General features: G+C 43.8%; 1 protein-coding gene and 1 long non-coding RNA gene across 5 annotated transcripts in view; one reads left to right on the top strand and one right to left on the bottom strand.

The window, feature by feature from the left end:
- LOC122217522 overlaps window positions 1-8,888 on the bottom strand; it is a 51,896-nt gene extending 43,008 nt beyond the window's left edge. Inside the window, exons 1-3 of one of the 2 annotated variants that reach the window (XR_006201565.1) lie at window positions 8,805-8,888; window positions 8,587-8,714; window positions 1,688-1,765 (exon numbers count right to left, since the gene is read on the bottom strand). This is a non-coding gene — a long non-coding RNA (uncharacterized LOC122217522). The remainder of the gene's footprint in view (window positions 1-1,687; window positions 1,766-8,586; window positions 8,715-8,804) is intronic. The other variant, XR_006201566.1, reaches the window with a different exon arrangement.
- A 9-nt stretch (window positions 8,889-8,897) lies between these two features.
- On the top strand, window positions 8,898-22,121 carry CHMP7 (charged multivesicular body protein 7). 3 transcript variants are annotated; one of them, XM_042934570.1, is made up of 11 exons: window positions 8,898-9,003; window positions 9,214-9,393; window positions 11,391-11,562; window positions 17,328-17,513; window positions 17,650-17,783; window positions 18,658-18,706; window positions 18,965-19,084; window positions 19,371-19,469; window positions 19,700-19,760; window positions 20,246-20,425; window positions 20,658-22,121. In XM_042934570.1, exons 2-11 carry the CDS (start codon window positions 9,251-9,253, stop codon window positions 20,708-20,710), a joined length of 1,197 nt encoding a protein of 398 aa, XP_042790504.1. In that variant the 5' UTR covers window positions 8,898-9,003; window positions 9,214-9,250; the 3' UTR covers window positions 20,711-22,121. The 3 variants fall into 3 exon arrangements, with proteins under 3 accessions (XP_042790504.1, XP_042790503.1, XP_042790505.1); XM_042934569.1 differs by lacking the exon at window positions 8,898-9,003 and having other exon boundaries at window positions 9,023-9,393; XM_042934571.1 differs by lacking the exons at window positions 8,898-9,003; window positions 19,700-19,760 and having other exon boundaries at window positions 9,023-9,393.
- The last annotated feature ends 341 nt before the right edge of the window (window positions 22,122-22,462 follow it).

The raw sequence follows: 22,462 nt of genomic DNA, 5'->3' as shown, positions 1-22,462 counted from the left end.
CTGTAAGAAATATGAAAGGGGATGCTTTGAGTGGAAAGACCCAAGTAACTGTATCAAGATAGGAAACATAAAATTGGAAAAAATGAATATTTCTGTAAAAATCAGTCAAGGAACTCACAAAGTAAAAGGATATAAAATATGACAATATATATCTCAAACATGGGGAGGAGAGGAGTAAGGAATGAGTTCAAACTAAAATGACTATAACTTATAATATAGACTGCTATTTGCAGAAGATGCTATATACAAACCTAATGGCAACCACAAATCAGAAACCACTAATCAATGTGTAAAGAATAAGAGAAAGAAATGCAAATATATCACTAAAGAAAACCAGCAAACCATGAAAGAGAGAAAGACAAGAAAGGACCAGAGAAAATCTTCAGAAACAATCACAAAACAAGTAATAGAACAGCAATAAATAGGTATCTATCAATAATTACTTTGAATATAAATGAACTAAACATTCCAATCAAAAGGCATAGGGTGACAGAATGAATAAAAACAAACAAACAAAAAAGATCCATCTGTGAGCTGCCTACAAGAGACTTATTTTAGACCTAAGGACACCTGCAGATTCAAAGTGTGGGGATGGAGAAACATCAATCATGCAAATAGATGTCAAAAGAAAGCTGGAAAAACAATACTTATATTGGACAAAACAGACCTTAAAACAAAAAGACAATGGGAATGCAATCTGGTGCAGCCACTCTGGAAAATAGTATGGAGGTTCCTCAAAACTCTGAAAATAGAAACTACCCTATGACCCAGCAATTGCACTACTAGGTATTTATCCAAGGGATACAGGTGTGCTGTTTCGAAGGGACACATGCACCCTAATGTGTATAGCAGCACTATCAACAATAGCCAAAGTATGGAAAGAGCCCAAATGTCCATCGGTGAATGAATGGATAAAGAAGATGTGGTATGTGTGTGTGTGTGTATACACACACACACACACACACACACACACACACACATGTGGTGTGTGTGTGTGTGTATACAGATGTGGTATGTGTGTGTGTGTGTACACACACACACACACACACACACACACACACACACACTGGAGTATTACTCGGCAATCAAAAAGAATGAAATCTTACCATTTGCAACTACGTGCATGGAACTAGAGGGTATTATGCTAAGTGAAATTAGTCAGTCAGAGAAAGACAAAAATCATATGACTTCACTCGTATGAGGACTTTAAGAGACAAAACAGATAAGCATAAAGGAAGGGAAACAAAAAGAATATAAAAACAGGGAGGGGGACAAAACATAAGAGATTCATAAATATGGAGACCAAACAGAGGGTTACTGGAGGGAGTGTGGGAGTGGGTATGGGCTAAATGGGTAAAGGGCACTAAGGAATCTACTCCTGAAATCATTGTTGCACTATATGCTAACTAATTTGGATGTAAATTTTTAAAAAATTAAATTAAAAATTAAAATAAATAAATAAAACAAAGAGACAAAAAGGACAATATAATAATATCCAAATAAGCCACTCGTTAGATTTGCCTCTGAGATATTCCATCCAAATGTCTATGCAGATGATAGTATATGTCTGGACATACTTCAGAACCACTGGAGTCCAACCTATGACGTGTCTTCTAGTTTAACATCCATACAGTCGCTATTGGATGAACCCAATCCCAATAGTCCACCAAACAACTAGGCTGCTCACCTGTACCAGGAGAACAAACAGGAATATGAAAAACGTGTTTCTGCATGATTGTTGACCCGGGTGCAGCAAAAGAAGAGGCTGGTCAAAAGAAAAATATATAATAATGTGTTTGTCACCTTCCTATTCTTCAGTGTCATTACATTTACTTTATTAAAAGGAAAATAGTTGTTAAAAAGGGGGGGGGGGGAGCAATCCAACAGGAAAATATAACAATCATAAATATTTTTGCACCCAACATAAAAGCATCCAAATACATAAAACAGTCAGTAACAAACAGAAAGGAACTAATCAATAATAATACAACAATATTAGGGGACTTTAACACTCCACTTACATCAATGGACATATCATCTAAACAGAGAATCAACAAGGAAACAATGCCTTTGAATGACCCACTGGACTAGATGGACTTAACAGATATATTGAGAACATTCCATTCCCAAAGAGCAGAATACACATTATTTTCAAGTGCACATGGAACATTCTCAAGAATATATACATATTAGGCCACAAAACAAGCCTCAACATATTCAAGAAGATAAAGGTCATACCACAATGTATGAAACTAGAAGTCAACCATAAGAAAAAAATATGGAAAGACCATAAATACATGAAAGTTAAATAAATGCTGCTAAACAATGAATGGGTCAACAGGGAAATGTAAAAAGAAATTAAAAAGTACATGGAAACAACTGAAAGTGAAAACACAATGGTCCAAAACATTTGGAATGCAGCAAAGGTGGTTCTAAGAGGGAAGTTTACAGCAATACAGGCCTACCTCGAGAAGCAAGAAAAATCTCAAATAAACACCTAAACTTACACCTAAAGGAGCTACCAAAAGAACAACCAACAAAACCTAAAACAGCAGAAAAATTAGATCACAAATAAATTGTATAGAAATTAAAAACAAAACAAAACAAAACAAAAAACAAAAACAGAATAGATCAATGAAACCAGAAGCTGGTTCTTCAAAAACAATCAATAAATTTGATAAACTTCTAGCCAGACTTGTCAAGAAAAAAAGAGAAAGGACTCAAATAGATAAAGTCACTAATGACAGAGGATAAATACAAAAATATAGAAATACAAATAATTATAAAAGAATATAAGAGAAAAACTATATGCCAACAAATTGAACAACCTGGAAGAAATGTATAAGTTTCTAGAAACATATAACCTACCAAAACTGAAACAGTAAGAAATAAAAAATTTGAACCAGCAAAAAAATTGAATCAGTAATCAAAAAGCTCCTGGGGTGGCCTGGGCGACTCGGTTAAGCATCCAACTTTGGCTCAGGTCATGATGATCTCATGGTTCATGGGTTTGAGCCCGCATCAGGCTCCTGGGAGCTGCTTCAGATTCTGTCTCCCTCTCTCTCTGCCCATGCTCTGCTCATGCTCTGTCTCCTTCTGTCTCTCAAAGATAAATAAATAAACGTTAAAAAACAAACAAACAAACAAACAAACAAACAAAAAAAAAAAACCCTCCTAACAAAAGTCCAGAGCCAGATTGCTTCACAGGTGAACTCTAACAAACATTCAAAGAAAAGTTAATACGTATTCTTCTCAAACTATTCCAAAAAATAAAAAAGGAAGGAAAACTTACAAATTCATTCTATGAGGTCAGCATTACCCTGATACCAAAACCAAATAAAGACACTACAAAAAATAAATAAATAAATAAATAAAAGAACTAAAGGCCAATATCTCTGATGGACACATATAGATGCAAAAATCCTCAACAAAATACTAGCAAAGCAAATCCAACAATACATTAAAAAAATCATTCACCACAATCAAGTGGGATTTATTCCTGGGTTGCAAGGGTGGTTCAATATTCAAAAATCATCAACGTGATACGTCACATCAATAAGAGAAAGGAAAAGAACCATATGATCATTACACAGACATAGAAAAAGCATTTGACAACGTACAACATCCATTCGTGGTAAAAACCTCAATGACTAGGTTTAGAGGCAATATACCTCAACATAATAAAGACTGTATATGAAAAACCCACAGCTAACATCATTCTCAGTGGGGAAAAACTGAGAGCTTTTCCTCTAAGGTCAGGAACAAGATAAGGGTTCCACTCTCACCACTTCTACTCAACAGAGTACTGGAAGTCCTAGCCACAGCAATCAGAAAACAAAAAGAAACAAAAGGCATCCAAATCAGTAACAAAGCAAAACTTCCACTACTTGCAGATGACGTGATACTATATATAGAAACCCCTAAAGACTCCACCAAAAAACTGCTAGAACTGATGAACAAATTCAGTAGTCACAAGATACAAAAATCAATGTACAGAAATCTTCTGTTGTATTTCTATACACTGAATAATGAAGCAGTGGAAAGAGAAACTAAGAAAACAATCCAATTTACAATTGCGCTAAAAATAAGATACCTAGGAATAAACCTAATCAAAGAGGTATAAGACCTATACTCTGAGAACTATAAAACACTAAGGAAAGAAATTGAAGATGACACAAAGAAATGGAAAGACTTTCCATACTCATGGATTGGAAGGCTGTTAAAATGTCTATATTACCCAAAGCAATCTACACATTTAATGCAATCCCTATCAAAATACCAACAACATTTTTCACCGAACTAGAGCAAATAATCCTGAAATGTGTATGGAACCACAAAAGACCCTGAGTAGCCAAAGCAATCTTGAAAAAGAAAAACAAAGCTTGGGGCACCTGGGTGGCTCAGTTGGTAAAGGATCCAACTCTTGATTTTGGCTCATGTCATAATTTCATGGTTCGGTTCATGGGATCGAACCCTGTGTTGCCCTGCACTGTGACTATTGGTGCACAGCCTGCTTGGGATCCTCTCTCTCTCTGCCCCTCACCCACTCGTTCTCCCTTTCTCTTTCTCTCCCTCTCTCTCTCTCTCTCTCTCTCAAAAATAAATAAACTTAAAAAATTTTTAATAAATAAATAAAACGGAAGAGTGGAAGAGAAGACAATGAGCTTAAAAAGGGATAAATTATTTGCAGTGAAATTGAACAATTTCACAAATGGTTACTAAGGCATTCTAGAAGATTATAGTCATCAACAGGTAGATAGCAACAGTCTCCTGTGATTTGCATGCTTTGAAGAGAGAAGCAGGGGAGTTCCCACAGCTATAATTGCTCTAACCATTCTGTCTGAGCATGTTGGCAATTAAATTTAGAGGCATTTCAGCTCAAACTGGCTAAAAAACAAGTAAATCGTTCAAATAAATAAAAAGGTTCAACTATTGTATTAGTACATTATATTTGGATAAATGTTATGATATAAAGGATAGATCTTGATGATATTATTTCTTCAAGCTCATGATTTGATTACATTCATTCACTTATTCATTCAACAAACTGAGTCCTTAAGATGTGCACACACTGTGCTAGAAACAAACATAATTAAGAACAGTCCCTGCCAGCAAGGCACTTAACCTAGTTAGAGAGCCAGGCACATAAATGGCAACTTAGAAAAACAATGTGGGACATGGAATGATAGACAGGTACACAGGGTACAGAAAGATAAGAAAAGACACCCAATACAGTATGGAGCAGGAAGGAAGGAAGAGGAAAGAAAGAGACCAAGAAAGGCTTCTAGAACACAGTGGTACCTGAACAGAATATTAACAAGTCTAGCTACTCCTCCTATAAATCTCATAGATTATGAATAATGTATTTTCTATTCCTCTTTTAGCCAAGTTCTAAAGGCTGTGAATTCAAGAGATGAGAACTAGAAATAACTGGATAATGTAGGAAGGCAGGCATATTTTCTACAGAAATAATGAGGCCTCCGCAAGCAAGCAGGAGAGGTAACATGCAGCTTTATAGAGGTGTTGCAGGGTTTAAAGCCTCTGCAATGTTTGTGCATTATAGCAGGAGTAAGTCTGCTTAGGCATCTGATCAAAAACATATTGGGGCACCAGTAAATAAATACCACTGCCATGAAATGATATGGTGATGTTTCGGTGGCATTCTGTTCTTCAGACTTTCCAGGACTAAAGAGCTTCTGCAATCGCTCACATAGCTACAGCGGATATTACATTTAGAATCTGAAAGTGGGCGCTAGAAAAAAAGTCAAGATCAGCGTGTAGAACCTTTAATTCACAGAGGAGGAATCTGCAAGGAAACTTCATGCCTGAGGTCATTAGGCTACTACTGAGATGAAACCAGGATGCAGGTCTAGGTCATTTATTTATTCATTAAAAAAATTAAATGAAATCTAAGTGCCCAGGCTATTTGTTAGGTACAGAGTAAGAAACTTATACTCATTGATACGTCCCTACTCTCTCCCACCCAACCTCCTACCACAAATATCATACAGTTTCACTCAGAAATACTTTCGATGCCTTCAAAATATAAATACTTTTAATAAAACCTACATATCATTCCTTAATTTGCTAAATACCATCAAATATCCAGTTAAGGGGCGCCTGGGTGGCGCAGTCGGTTAAGCGTCCGACTTCAGCCAGGTCACGATCTCGCGGTCCGTGAGTTCGAGCCCCGCGTCGGGCTCTGGGCTGATGGCTCGGAGCCTGGAGCCTGTTTCCGATTCTGTGTCTCCCTCTCTGTCTGCCCCTCCCCCGTTCATGCTCTGTCTCTCTCTGTCCCAAAAATAAATAAAAAACGTTGAAAAAAAAAATCAAATATCCAGTTAATATTGGAAGTGTCTAGTCATCAAAATGAGTTTTTATGATTATTTATGCAAATTGGATCCAAATTGGATAGAAAACATTGTACAATAAAAGTTTCTTTGTTATCATTATTTGTTGAGGAAATAAGGTCTTTAGCTAGTAGAATTCTCCAGTCTAGATTTTGCTGATTGTGACCTTAGTTTTCATTGAACATGTACCTCTACCTTCCAATTTTTTTTTTTTTTTAACTTCCATAAACTAGTACTTCGATCTAGTAGCTTGATCACATTCAGGTTCAATTTTTTGACAAAAATACTTCACAGGTGGCTCTATGTACTTGCTATCATATTATCTCAGGAGGCATGTAATTAATGTCTGGTTGTCTTTCTGTGATGTTACGATTAATCAGCAGGTGTTGCCAGACTGATCCATCCATTCTAAAATTCCAAGGTGCTATGTTAGATAGATTGTTCAGACGAGGCCTTCCTGAGGAAGTGACTTTTAAGCTGTGACTTAAAAGATGAAAAGGAGCCAGTTGTGCAGAGTAAAGGGGAGTGTAGCAGCTGGAGGCCCTGAAATGAGAAAGAGCTTGCCATATACCTAGTCACCCCCTCAGGATCGGCAGAGCTTCTCTTTCTATTCTCCATTACTTCCAGTAGCCCCCCAATCTCCAAAAGTGGAAGCAGAGAACCCTTGGCTTATAGGTGTCAGGAACCCAGTGGGACTTTCAGGTACAGGTGGCCCCAGGTACGTAATGTTGCTCTCCTGAAAATGCTTAGGAGCAGGACTATTTTGACTTAGACTCAGAGACCTAGATGAGAAAACAACCTGGTTTCTCTCATGACACTAACCAACCAGCCATTTTACTGAGTATGATGGCACAGCAGAGATGTGGTTCTTAGGGTACAACTGGGCACTAAAGAGGTAAAGATAGATTTTAATCAGTAATACTATTACAATAGGGAAAGTGTCCAGTGCAAATTTTACTTACCTTCCTTATACAGAGGTGACTAGGCCTTTCAAAGGGAAAATAAGGGAATAGGCAAGAGAATGAGGGGGTCTCAGTAGAGTCAGGGCAGTGATAAGTTACAAAAAGCTAGAAAGGGAGGTGATCCCTGTGAAACCCATCTGGGTTTGCCAACTGACTTGTAGAAATTAGAGTAGCCTTCCTCTTTCCGCAGAAGCTGGGAGACAGGGTCAGACAGTCAAAATTTTTGACAACCTTGTGTTTTCTGAAGCAGCACTTTGAAGGGGGCTAGGGTTATCCTAGGGATATGGCCTTGAGCTGTTAGAAACTATGTTTGTTGAGGCCTTTGTAGGCCAAGGGTGACAGGCCTAGTCAAGAAGAGGGTTCAGAAGAACCCATCTAGAGTGTGGTCAGGGAGAGACTTCTTGTCAGTTGTTATAAGTACCAAATGAGATATTGCCCTGAAAATGTTTGAAGAAATGTAACACATCAATATCAGTTGACACCTTAATTCATATAACCAATCCTATCCCTTCCCCTCCTTCAAAATGCTTATTGAAATTCTTCCCTACAACTATGTTCCAACTACTAAACATCCTGCCATTTGGTGATAACACCTATTCTATCTACTATGTGCTAGGTACTTTACCTACATCATAATATTTCCTTCAAACAGAAAAGTTAGGTACTTGACCAAGGTCACACGGCCAATGAGTGGCAGAGCCAAGAATCATACACAACTCCAGTGATTGTTACTCAGTTCCATTAAACAAGAAACTCCTTACATCTTTCAAACCGTTCAATTAAAAAGAAAATCTATATATTCTTAACACACTGGACATGTTCATTGCTCAAAAGATTTTTTTGTAAGAATCTTATCATGCATGTGAGCTCTCATTCATTCCAACAAGATTCTAAGATATTAAACGGCAAGGGTCAAGCTGTGCACCTTCTAGTTTATAAAGTATTTCTTCAGCACCGCTATGTATCGTAGCACCATATTTAAGCCATTGTCCTGAGAGAACTAGGGAACGGGCTACAGAATAGTAAATGCTAACTGTACAGTCCAGGAAAGAGATCAACAACGAGTCAGGACAGTTGGGGAAGGTTTCAGGGAAGATTAGAATTGAGCTCCATCTTGAGGATCAGCAGGATATTGGCCCTGAGAAAGAAAAGAAGGGCACTCCAGAGCAGAAGGTGGGAAGCAAGAGTAATAGAAGCTCATATATCTTTCAAAATCAGTATATACATCGTCACAGAGCTTGAGTGACCGACAATTGTGTATCCGCTGATATTACCGTAAAAGGAAGCTGTCTTGGAAGTTTAAGTGTCTGAAGTAGAAGCTGGTCGAGGAGCGGCGTACTATGATTCACCAGCGATCCTGACGCCTCTGGCGCCCCTTAGCGGGACTCTACAGTCCCACTACCTGAAACCACAATTTAGATGCATAAGCATTAGCCTCTCTATAATGTTTCGCCAAACTCTATGATCAGTAGGGGGCGGGACGCGCACCTACCCGCCGCGCACGCGCGAAGCCCTTCTTTCCGCACAAAGACTGTGGGAGAAGGGGTCGGCGCAAGCGCTTTGAGCCTCTCAGAAAATAGGGTCATCATCACGCCTCCTGGCGCAGGGAGGGCAGAGAGACGCAGGCGCTTGAGAAGGCGCGGGACTTATTTCACGCTAGGGGTGGCGATGACGTAATGACAGAGGAGGAGGTAGTCAAGGAACGGAAGCCGGGAGGGAAGTAGGGCGGAAGGGGAACAGGGCCGGGGTTGTGTTCGGAGCCTTGGCGGGGCTGGGGTTCCGATGTGGTCCCCGGAGCGGGAGGCCGAGGCCCCAGCCGGGGGAGACCCGGCGGGCCTACTGCCCCCCGAGTGGGAGGAGGATGAGGAGCGCATGTCCTTTCTGTTCTCCGCCTTCAAAAGGAGTCGCGAGGTGAACAGCACCGACTGGGACAGCAAGATGGGCTTCTGGGCTCCGTTGGTGCTGAGCCACAGCCGCCGCCAGGGGGTGGTGCGCCTGCGTCTGCGGGACTTGCAGGAGGCCTTTCAGCGCAAGGGCAGTGTCCCGCTGGGGCTGGCCACCGTGCTGCAGGACCTACTACGGTGAGGGCGGGCCCGGGCAAGGGGGCGGGGGTGGCTCCCTGAGGGTACCGCGCCCATGCCGGGGTCTGGCCCGCAGAAGCAGGTCTGTGTGTGTTCAGTGGGCGAAGGAGGACGAGAAGGAGGCTGTGTTAGGGGTGTGGAGGGAGAGGGAGACGGGCATCTGGCAAATTGGGGGTCCAAGATAGTGCGATTGGATTAGATCCAGACGGTGGGAGGAGAAACCTACCTGGCAGAAGTGACAATGACTTGTCTGGAGTGGAATCCCGTTGTGTAGTTATTTTGTAGGGGCTTCCAAATTTGAATTACCCTGGACAGAAGGTCTATGAGATAGGATTTACTGAACTAAGGAAGGCAGGACTAAGAAGAAGGCAGTCGTGGGGAAGAGGTCTGTGGGGCATCTTGCCAGCAGCCCCCAGCAAAGGTCATGTGTCTGGCCTGTCTTGGCTTGTCCTTGGCACGGGCTGTTTGAAGCAGAGGACATAAAGGAGGTTGAGGGCTTCACCCGAGTGAGTACCTTGGTGCTCTGAGAAGGGCCTGTAGGTGCTACCTGTGTGACAGGTGCAGGGTTTGGGAGATACCTGAGGCGATAGCATGGATATCTAAGGTACCTCACTTAATAGTATGCAGATACTTTGCATATCATCCCGTTTCATCTGACCTCCTCAGCAGTCCTGCAGGCGAGATGATAGAATTATCCTCAGCAGACAGAAGAGGAGACTGAGACTGAGGTCGAGCGATTTACTCAGGTTTATACAGCTAGTTAGATGAAATGCCAGGACTGGACCCCTACTCTCCTGATTCTAAATCATTTGCACATCACATGGTACATATACTGAGAGCAGCCTGGCTAGCGTAGTACCTCCTTCAATGAATGAAGAAGAAAGTCAGTTTTGATGTTGCTTTGAGTTTTCTGCACTTCCTGATTTATCTCCCCGGTACCTTTCCATTGGCTGACATTGGCGGGACGAGCCGTTTCTGAAACTTCTTTTTTCTGAGAAAGCGTACTGTGCAAAGTTTGAGTTCCTGACTGAAGCAGGGTACGGAGGAGAACATAGCTTAAGTTGGTGAGGGACAAGAACAGTCTGGACTTCTTTATTGCGGTAGGACCTGTCCCTACCTCTTCCCATCCAGAGACCTTTAAGACCTTGATATCTTCTCTCCCGGCTACTGGCACTCTGCTGACGTTTCCTGGTGCTTGATGGGGTCTGGCATCCAGAGAATTTTTGAGGAAGATAACACTCCATGGAAGCAGCATAACATAGTAATTAACAGCTTTGCTTGAGGGCCAAGTGTTCTGGGCTCACACCCTGGCTGTACCACTTGCTAAATTATGTACCCCTCTATTTAAAGCTTCAGTTTGACCAAGTATAAGATGGTGATGATATCTGTAGTTAGGTTTCTTATGAGGATTTGAAATCCTATTCCTTATGTAGCCCGTTAGCATAGTGATTGGCCCATGGTAAGGGCTCAGTAAATGTAGCTGCTTATTACCAGTACCATAGAATGCTTAGGTCGTATCTCCACCCTAGCTCAGGAATAGCAGAAAACCTTTTCTCTGAACATCTTTGTGTATTTCCTCATGTCTTGCATTGACAGTAATCCATTACTGTTATTGTCGTTTTATCATATTGAACTTCATTTGTAAACGAAGGTCTCAACATAGGCCTCATAGCCTGCTGTGCCTCTGCAGCCTTAGTGGAGCACTTGCCCTTTGGAGCCAAATTATAGTTCAGAGTTGGCCTCTCTCACCTCGGTCCCTCAATTTTCTCATGAACTAAAATTCCAAGGACGACATCCGTCTCACAGAGTCGTCAATGGTGCTGACAGCTGGAGCAGAAACAATGCTGCTCATAATAGCTGGCACGGAGTAGGTACCTGATAATGGTATTTATGATGGTGATGATCAGATTTCTCTCTCGGGGGAAGAGGGTAGGTGGGGACTGGAACGGGACATTGCATCAAGCCTACTCCGTGTCCTTTTCTTTCTTTGCCTGCAGCCGGGGGGAGCTGCAGCGGGAGTCAGACTTCATGGCCAGTGTAGACAGCAGCTGGATCTCCTGGGGGGTTGGAGTCTTCCTGCTGAAGCCCCTCAAGTGGACTCTTTCCAACATGCTAGGGGACAATAAGGTTCCTGCTGAAGAGGTGCTCGTGGCTGTGGAGCTGCTGAAGGTGGGTGCTCAGAAAGGAGAGGTGATGACCGGATCCTCCATGTTCCTGTGTCTATCCTTAGAAAAAGAGCATATCTTTTTTTACATGATGACAGAGTTGATAACTGGCCTTTTGTAGCATTATTGAGTTGTTAGTTGGACTTGTGCATTTCAAGGGTGATACTCTGTCTGGGAATTGTCCATAACATACGGTTGATTATTTTCTGTATGTGTAGAAATTAGTGACAAGCCAAAGTGTAGAAAATTCTTTGCCTTCTGTGGTTTACTGGCAAGAGTTTCTCAGGATTCCTGAGGACCTTGTGACTTCAGCCTTGCCTTCCCTTAAATCAGCAAACCAAGTTCAGATTTCCTCTTCTGTGACTGCACCCTTTCCCCTTCCAGCTTACCGATGGCCTTAGTGATGGTCACTGAAGAGGCCACCAGGCCTGTGGTCCCTTCATGCCCTCTTGGTCGGTCAGCTTCCTCCTGGCCTGTCTTCCCTAGCCAGCCTACAGCACGCACCCAGCTTCTTGCAGCTCCCCCGGTCCTCCCCAGAGACACCAGCACTTGTACTGCCTTAGACCAACCCCACAGTCTGCCATCCCTGCCAGCCAGAATCACGCTGTCACCAAGACTGGGGTCCCCTTCACAGTCCCCAGCTCCAGGAGGGCCCTCACAGCCACTCTTCAGTCCAGTTTACTAGTCCTTTCCCAGCCCGCACTCACGTGCCTTCCATTCTCCCCTTCTGCGACTCTGCTGACAGTTCATTGAGAAGGTAGGATCTCCTGTCAGGCCTTCAGCTTTCTGTCCTACATCCAGTTTACGGTCTTCTGAGCCTTTCTTTCTCCCTAAGCTCAGAGGATGAAGTGTCCATCCTCTCTTCCACGTGTGCTCTTGAGTCTGTCCCTACCCTGCTGTCCCCTTGTCCCATCAGCTAGCCTCTTGATCTGTACATTCTGTCTCCTATCTGCCTCTTCTTCCTCAGCCTCGAAACCCGCTCAGGTTTTTCCAATCACAGAATGACTCCTGTGTGGGACCTGGCCGCTGCCTAGTTAGTGCTCTGTCTCTCTCCTTCTTGACCAAGCTTTGTTGTCACCACTTCCTCACCTTCCACACGCTCTTTAATGCAGTGCACACCACTCCACCGAAACCGACTGAACACCGGGTAGCAGAAGTATGCTGTAGACAGTACTTACTTTTTTTTTTCTTTAATGTTTATTTATTTTGGGGAGACAGAGTGCAAGCGGGGGAGGGGTAGAGAGAGAGGGAGACACAGAATCCGAAGCCAGGTCCAGGCCCCGAGCTGTCAGCACAGAACCCAACGTGGGGCACAAACTCACGAACCGTGAGATCATGATCTCGGCCAAAGTAGGACGCCCAACCAACTGAGCCATGCAGGCGCCCCGACAGCACTTACTTTTGAAACTCACAGACCAAGCCCAACCTCGGGACCCTTGCATAGTCCCGGAGGCTTCCACACAGCTGGAGCCAGCTCTCGATCTTCATCCCTTACCCCAAGAGAGGCTCTGATTTCTTGTCACCTTGACAGACTCCCAACCCTCTCTGTCTCAGACTGAGGTGGGGATCTCCAGAATTTGCCACCTCTCCTTGTTTCTCACCATTGGACCGAGCAGCATGCTTCAAAGGAAGGGCTCTTCCTCCTTTCCCACCCACATGGTTATCCTCCCACCCAGCGCCCTGACCTCCAGGACTTAGCCAAGGCCACGCAGAAACCACAGGATGGTTTGCGTGGTTCTGGGCCAAGCTCCGTTCCTCTTTGCAGGCTCTTACCTCAAGTGTTTTCCAACTGGAGTAAAGGGAGGTAGACCCATTTACCCCCACAGATGTGGTTTAGGAATCATAGTCTTTTGAGAGCAAAGGCAGAAAAGGGGGCAGGAATGGAATAAATAACCTAGATCTTCCAAGAACCAACAGTACTTTTTAACCACAGTGCCGTTTAATCTTACTTAAGTAGAAAAATAAATCTGGCTCCGCACCGACCTGGTTCTGTTAAGTCTATGCCCAGTTTACATCACTAAATAGAGCACTCAACACTTAAGCTCATTCCGTGACATATATGGTAACTTCACTGTCTTTTCCTGGGGTGGAATCTTGTGTTAATGTGTGAAACTGAAGGGTCTTATCTGGATATTTTTTTTAAAACAAAGTCTACTTCTGAGGTAAATTGATTTTTCCCAAGTCTGGCCACAGAAAGCCAATAGCTTTTTATTTGATTTGATAAAAATAACCAAAAAGTAAAAATTGCCCATAAGTTTTGCTATTTAAAATAATTATGCAAGGAAATGAATGTTTCCTTTCTGTTCATCCCATTTCTGTCTCTTTGGGTACATTCCTTTCTGTTCGTGTGGGTACACACATGCGTGTGTTTGTGTGTTCACATATTTTCTTACTGATCCTGTCTCACACTGTTACTTCTCTCTTTTTAAAAAATTTTTTTAACATTTATGTATTTTTGAGGGAGAGAGAGAGAGACAGAGTGCGAGCAGGGGAGGGGCAGAGAGAGAGGGAGACACAAAATCTGAAGCAGGCTCCAGGATCTGAGCTGTCAGCACAGAGCCCGGTGTGGGGCTTGAACCCATGAATAATGAGATCATGACCTGAGCCAAAATCGGACACTTAACCTACGGAGACACCCAGGCGCCCCCACACCGTTACTTTCTGTTTTATTTTATTGTTAGCATTTAATGCTTTCTAAAAATGTTATTTACTTGTTTACTTGTTTATAATCTGTCTCTCCTACCAGATAGGAGATGTTCCATTGGCCCTGGAACTCTGGGAACAGTGCCTGCTACATAGTAGAGAGTCAATAAACATATGTTGAATAAATAAATGAATATGCCCATACATACAAAAATATGTATGCACATACGCTCCATTTTTTTCCAGAAATAGAATCTTACTTTATTTATTGGTCTGCAGCCTGCCTTTTTTTTTTTCTTTACACTTTAGTATAAGTATCTTTCCCTATATAATATATATGTACTTCATTCCTTTGGATGGCTGCATAAAAATCTATGGAAGTGCCACAATTTATGCAATAGTTATGTCCACACAGATGGACATTTAAGTTATTCTAATTTCTCTGTTACAAGAAAAAAAAATACTTTGACAGCCTTGTGTGTACATCTATGTGCAGTACTTCCATTTTTATTTTTATGGATTAATTTCTAGAAATGCTTATGCACAGAAATTGCCAAATTACTTTTCAAAAGTTTGTGCTAATTCACACTTTCATTCAAGTGTTCAGTGTCCCCACATCCTTGCCAGCACTGGATAACATGAGTCTTTTACATTTTGCCTGTACGACAAATAAAAATGATATTTCCTATTTTGGATTTGAGCATCGTTTCCCCTATCTGCTGTCCATTTATGTATCTCCTTCTGTGCGTTGCCTATTTATATGCTTTGCCTGTTTTTATATTGGATTGTTTGTCTTTTGTATTTATAGGAGTTTTTTTATGTATTAGGAGTAGATATAATATAGTTAGCATTAAGGATGTAAATATTGTTTTCCAGTCTCTTGTTTGCTTTTCGTTTTTACTTATGATGTCTTTTACCATATAAAAGTTTCCATATTTCTATAATCAGATCTTTAAAATTTTCCTTTACGGCTGCTGAATTTCTGGTCTTGCTTACAAAGTCATCCTCTACTTCAAGGTTAATTAGATTTAAAAAAATTTTTTTTAATGTTTATTTATGTTTGAAGAAGAGAGAGACAGAGAGTGAGCAGGGGAGGAGTAGAGAGATAGGGAGACACAGAATCCAAGCAGGCTCCAGGCTCTGAGCTGTCAGCACAGAGCCTGATGCGGGACTTGAACTCACAAACCATGAGATCATGACCTGAGCTGAAGTCGGACACTCAACCAACTGAGCACCCGGGCACCCCAAGGTTAAACTTCCTCAATTTAAATTTCAGTAATTTGGCATTTGTTTTTGTGTATCTGGTGAGGAAAAACTTTTTTCTTCCAAGTGGATAGCCAGTTGTTTTAACCTTTATTAATGTTGTTTACCGTTAATCTGTTGGTTGCATACCACACTGTTCTTACTACGTAGTTTTATAGTAAGCATTATTATTTGACAGCGCAGGTAAATCAAATGAAAACTTTAGTTTCTATCTTATTAGACTCTTCTGCTGCCTTTGACACTATGGACTACTCGCTTGTTAAAATTTTCCATTTCTTTGATTTTGTTGTCATTACACTATGGGTTCTTGGTGGTTCTCTGGGTAGCTCTTATGAGTTCCTTCATCTCTTAAACATTGGTCTTCCTTCAGCTTATTACTTTGCTTTCTGAATTTCCTTGGGTAACTCATTTACACTTGGGATTTTAATTACCTTCTATATGCTTGAAGACCTTCAGAGTCCTTTCATATATGTTCTGTTCTGGTGTCTCCCTTGAGCTTCAAATTTGTATACCCAATTATCTGCTGTATGTGTCTTCTTGAATGTACCTCAAGCATCCCAAAAAACGTGTCCAAAATGGAATGTTTTGTCTTTCCTGTAAAATATGCTTTTCCTTCTGTGTTCTTGCTGTTAGTTAGTTAATAGCATCACATCCACCTTGTTACTCATGCCAGAGCCCAGGAGTCATCCCAGACTCGTCTTTCTCCTTCCACCCCATGCCCAGGTACCATGGACTGCTTGTTTTATCTTCTGAATTCTTCTTGAACCCATCCCTTCTCTGTCCCTACGGGCATTGCCCCGTTCAGTCTCTCCTCGTCTCTTGCATAAATGGTCTCTCTGCCTCTAAGCCTACCTCCTATAACCCACCCTTTCCCACTTGTCAGCTAGATCTGTTACTCCAGCCTTGGTATTTCCCTTCCATGACTACCTACCATCTGCAGATAAAGGACAGCAAAGAATCTGCTGCACCCTCTGTAAGAGAGAAGTGCTTCTGCTCTCTCTCCCCTTCCTGTCCCCTCCCATAAACACCTTATTGACTCATACTCTATGCCATTGCTCATGACCGTCCCTCTTCCTAAGATGCTCTTCCCACCTACCTCACCTAGGGACTTACTCACCCTTCAGAATTCTGCTCAACAACCATTTTCTCCCCCAAGCAATCTCTGAACTCCTGGGTATTCCTTCCCTACATTTCATAGCACTTTGTGCCTAATTCAGTAAATATTGTTTGCAGAAGACTGAGAGTAATTTCCATGTAGGAGGAACACGGTGGCATTGTTTCTTGAAACTTCTATTTCTTAGGCTATTCACAAAAACCCTGTCCTACCTGGTTGTCACATACTTCTCTCTTGAGACGCATTATAGACTCAGTAATGCTCTTGTTTGTAGTGTCAGAAGTTGGCATAAAAATGGAAAGACCAGCATTGGAAGGGAATACAGACGCCATCTCATCCACCTTCTTCAGTTTGTGAGAGGGATGCTGAGGACCCGTGAGACTGACTGGTGCAGGGCCAGATAGGCAGGGTCTAAAACCAAGCCTCAGGTCTCGGTCATGGCCGCGCCAGCACACCACACTTCCTCCTCCTTCCCTTGCCTCTCGGGAGACACAGAAACATAAAGTCCCAAATGGATGTGCAAGGACAGAGATAACATGTACCTCGTTTCATCCATATACACCAAATTTCCTCCAGGGTTTAAAAAACACAAATCCTTTTTCCTTTTCCAAAGCTGCTACTTCAGGGAGGGCAGGACCAGTGCTCCCTGCTCTTGTCCTGCACGATCACGGTTTGGAAACATGGGGTCGGGACTCTCTGGCCTCCATGAGGAGTGGCCAGGCCCATAAGCACATTCGCCTTCCCTGCAGGAGAAGGCCGAGGAGGTGTATCGTCTGTATCAGAACTCCCCTCTCTCCTCCCACCCTGTGGTGGCCCTGTCCGAGCTGAGCACCCTGTGTGCAGGCTCCTGCCCGGATGAGAGGACCTTCTACTTGGTGTTGCTGCAGCTGCAGAAAGAGAAGAGAGTCACGGTTCTCGAGCAGAACGGGGAAAAGGTATGGAAGTCCAGTTGTTCATCCAGTGACTCCCCAATGGCTTATTAAGTGTATACTGACATGCCCACCAGCATTCCTGCCTGGGACTTCTCAGCATTCATGGTAGGGGCCCTAGTAATTTGTCCCTGTCCCTCAGATTGTGAAGTTTGCCCGAGGGCCACATGCCAAGGTCTCTCCTGTCAACGACGTAGATGTTGGGGTATACCAGCTGATGCAGAGTGAACAGCTGCTCTCACGCAAAGTGGAGTCCTTATCCCAGGAAGCAGAGAGGTAACTACCCCTGAGCTGAGCACCCTCCGACCCCCACCCCTGGCTGGCCCTCAGAGCCAGCAAAGCATTGGTGTCTGTGGGCTCTTTTTTTTTTTTTTTTGAGAAAGGTTATTTATTTATTTTTTTTTTTTACTAATTACAAAGTACTAACTGCTCAATGCAGCAATTGTGCAAAATAGAACATCATAAAAGAGAAAAAATGAATTTTTATTCTTCCCCCAGAGATTACATCTGTTAGCATTATGTTTAGGCACTTCCATGCTGGTATCCATTTAACCAGTGTTCGTTGAGCCAGGCCTTAACTTAGGGACTTGGAAATACAGTAGTGAACAAGACAGGTCTCTGCCTTCCAGGGTCTTTCTGAGGGATTCCTGCTCTTCCCCTTGGATGGCCATACAAGGCATCCCTGCCAAAGGCACATGAACACTTCTCCAAAAAGTAGGCTATATGGACATCGAATTAAAATGCTGTCTCCTTCTTACAGCGGGAGAAACCCAACATTGTTTGGACAACCAGGGACTGTGTCCAAGGCCATTGTTGGTGTTAGGATTTGATTCCTTATCTCCTGGCTTCCGAAATGGGAATCTGTTGTTAAGGTGTCTTGTTGGCACATTCTCTCTCCCCGTGGGCTGAAACAGCCTATCCTTAGTCAGTTTGCCTTTCTTGCACGCATATGTTCAAGTTTATGTCTCAGCTTGCTGCAGGAGTGTGCCAGTGGGCTGTTGGGCATTATTTTTCTAGCCTTTGGGTGGAATGGATTTGATTTTCAGATTTGAAACTGCCTTACCTAAGTGGGGCTCTTAGGGACTTTTCAGGACACTACCACCCCCATCCTATGCCATGGTCATCTCGATCTGTCCCCTGTGTTTCATAGGTGTAAAGAAGAAGCCCGCCGGGCATGCCGAGCAGGAAAGAAACAACTGGTCAGTTTTCTCTTTTCCCCTCCAGCTGTGTACCTGTGCCCCGGGCAGGCAGTGGGAGGTGGTGTCCCAGCGGTTCAGAGCAGAGCTTGGGTCTCGGGGGGAAGAGTCTGCAGGTGGTCTGGGTACCACAGCTTGTTTTACAAGTGAGAGAGGAGGAGGCCTGAGATGGTCTTGTCATGTGGGAAAGCCTTCCTCTGGCCCTCTGGCCTGCCTAACTGACCCTGACCAAATCTCCATGCTCCCACCTCCCCCGTCCAGGCACTGAGATCTCTCAAGGCCAAGCAACGGACAGAGAAGCGCATTGAAGCCCTTCATGCCAAGCTAGACACTGTTCAAGGCATCCTGGACCGGATCTATGCCTCCCAGACAGATCAGATGGTAGTCACTGCCCCTCTGCTCCAGTACCTGGGTGGTCTGTCTGGGATACGTTCCTCATTCCCTCCACTGTGGCTTTGATGTTTGGAGGAGGCCTGGGTTTTTTCAAGATATGGTTGGGATTTTGCTTCTCCTGTTGGAAAGTTTTGGCCTCGGTGAACATGGGAGGAATCAAGTGTGGGTGTTTAAACCAAACAAACCCCCACATTATCTTTTGGAGATGCAACACTATTGTATGTATTTTGCCCATTGTTCTTCATTTGCACTGATAACTTTGCTTTCTGTTTAGGTTTTCAATGCCTATCAGGCCGGGGTAGGAGCGCTAAAACTCTCCATGAAGGATGTCACAGTGGAGAAGGCAGAGAGCCTTGTGGATCAGATCCAAGAGGTACAGGAAGGGGCCAGGGAGGAAAATCACAGGAGGAAGTAACTGAGGGCAGGTGTGACTTTGCTATACTTCATCGTTTCCCAAACTTGACTCTTTACCTTGTGAACTTGTGGAAGATTTTTTGATTCTCAGAAGGGGCAGCATTACTTGGTAACCCTGAACATTGAGACCAAAAGACAGACCTTTGAGATGCCGCTCAGTGTTCAAGGCTTTACGCTTTTCTCTTACAGCTGTGTGACACCCAGGATGAAGTTTCTCAGACTCTGGCGGGTGGGGTGACCAATGGCTTAGGTGAGTTGACATGACAGTTCTTTTCTTTCTTCCTTCCTAAGAGGCCTTCACTTGTTTGTGCTGTGATAGTTTTGATCACAGATCCACTTTTCCTGGTGCAGGCAGCACTCTCCTCTCTCTGGGGCTCCTTTGTGGCAGTAGTTAGAAGGAACTGTCATCCCCCTTGGTAGGCTATACTGTTGACCCCTCTGGACTGCAGTAATCTTGACTCATTAGACTTCTGAATGGAAGATCCTTCTTCAAGGGCAAGGGAAAGCAGGGTCAGTTCTGTGGTGTTAGCAAAATATACCCTCTAGGTGACTTCGCTCTGTGTGTGGGAAGAATATTTGCTTGAAGGCACCCTCTTCCTCTCAACTCACAGGCTTTTTTTGACCTACAAGGAGGCCTGGACGTTTTTGCAAAGCTGAGCTTAGTTTTGCCTTTACTCAATCCTTGACTCATCCTCCCTTGGCTTTATGTGTCCTCATGTCATCTTTTCTTTGCAGATTTTGACAGTGAGGAACTGGAGAAGGAATTGGACATCCTTCTTCAGGATACCACCAAAGAACATTTTGATCTGCCTGAAAACCCCCCTGAGACATTTTATACCAACAGTGTGCCTAACCCTAGGATCTCGGACGCTGAACTTGAAGCCGAACTTGAGAAACTGTCCTTATCAGAGGGAGGTAGGGAACTGTATTCCCAGGATTGCTGGTGGGCACGGGGCCCTCTGGCTGACGGTAGCCAGGCACGGGGTTGGTGAGTCGCAGCCCAATTGCTCAATTTGCCAGGGTGCCAAACCCCATAAGGGAGTTGTGGGCTCATTATTTATATTAAGACTCAATCCTTTAAACACGGGGATGCTTTCACCTTAAAGATCCACCTGGCAGAGTATTCAGTCATTTCTTCTCCTTACAGGTTTGGTCCCAAGCAGTAAATCTCCAAAAAGGCAATTGGAACCGACTCTCTAAAGCCATTCTAGGACCCTCAAGTGAAGGACCCTCATGTAAAAGAGAGACCAGGCTTGTGTGTGTGTACATAGTTATTTAAATGAGAAACTCTCAGAATTTGTTGGGAAGAGGAGGAAGGAAAACTACTCTGATTTATCTGGATGCTACCGCTTACTACAGGACAGATGTAATTTCTGGAAGCGTGCTCCCAAGGCGTGCTCCCAGCTGGTGTCATGGACCTGCCTTCTCATCTTTATAGTGCCACAATTTATACAGTTCTGTGTTTGACCTGTCGTCTCTCATAGCCTGCAGTTCTTGCCATTGGCTCCGTTAGGTTTGTCTTCACCCACCAGCTTTGTTCCAGCCAATGAAGGTGAAAGAGTTGCAGCCTTGCCAAATCAAAATCAGTCCCTTCTCCCTGCCCCACTGTTTTCTCGAGGACTCTGTAAGGTTGGGTAAACAACGTGTTCCAGTCTCCCTCTGGTTTCCTTGGTATTGAGAAGAATGAGAATCTAATAGCTGCCACTTGGTGGAGAAACATACAGTGTGAAAGGTTGTTGTCCTGTGGGGTCGCTGGCCAAATTCTCCAGGTGTTCAGAGAAAGAGGTCACCCCTGAGTGTCAGAATCGTGACAGCTGGAGAGGGGGCTTGTGTAGTTGGTGGATGCTGCTGCCTCTTCCGTCTTACGCGGAAGATCTGCTGACTGGAGAGTTATTCTTAGTCTTTCGAACTTGAGGGGGAGAAGCCCAGGTGACCGTAGGGCCCCAGGTGTCCAAACTCCATATGTTCTTTTAATGAGGCATAATCTTTGCCTTGCCCCCATCCTGGAGTAACTTCCATATAACTTACATGTGTGTATCAGAACAAACCACACAACCGCACGCCTCCCCTTCCTGAGCCTGGCACACAGCCATGGGTTCTTGGTTTGAACTTCAGAAGCATTTCACTTTGTAGCCCACTGCTCAGGGCAGGGGATCTGAGCCAGGATGTGCAATAGAAACAGAAGATTGTGGCCTTCCGCCATGTCTGCTGTGTGCTTCCCCGGTCCTGCGCTATACCTGTCCTGCCTCCTGAAGTCCTGTCTTCCTACTTCCTTTGATGCATTGGGGAGGATGGTGCAGGGGGGCAGACAGGAAGGTCTGAATGTTCTGGCAACGGGGAGGAGAAAGGTGGACAGCCACGCTGCCACTCTGCTGCCACAGTACAAGTATTTCTGCCTGGAGCCCTTTGCCCTGTCCCTCCTCCCTGAGGTGCTGTAGAGCCGAGGGAATTTGCTCCAGGCCAGGAGCATGAATTCCTGTTCAGCATTTTCTCTCCTACTTGACCTTGGTAAACTGAAATGTTGGGGGTGAAGAGAAACAATCACTATTTTTTCTTTTTTATCTGGTAAATAATTAAAAGAAAAAATCCGCGTGCTTGTCCTTGTCTCTTTTTACATCGTATGACGTTTCTTGTGCTGTCACACCTCCCTGCTCCCACTTCCAGCAGACGCACACGCTGCAGGCTGCAGGAGAATGTGCAGTAGCTGCCGTGTGAGCACCGAGCTGCCATAAGCTGGGCAGGAGGCCTGGCCGCTCTCACACGGATGCCCTTCTGGGGAAGAGGCATTGTTTGAATGGCCTGGGTTCAGGGCCTGTGCCATCACGTTAGCCATTATTTTCCATTGCCTGTTCTCTTCTAATGGCCCGATTCCTCTGCCTGTGTGATCGTACCATACTTTAGCCCTGTACCTGTTACGTGCCTGGTGTTTGCCACGGCCCTGGGGGACACAGG

This window comes from Panthera leo, chromosome B1 (assembly GCF_018350215.1).
Source record: "Panthera leo isolate Ple1 chromosome B1, P.leo_Ple1_pat1.1, whole genome shotgun sequence".
Classification (NCBI taxonomy): domain Eukaryota; kingdom Metazoa; phylum Chordata; class Mammalia; order Carnivora; family Felidae; genus Panthera; species Panthera leo.
Note: the sequence above shows the minus strand (reverse complement) of the source record. Positions and strands in the feature narration are given on the sequence as shown.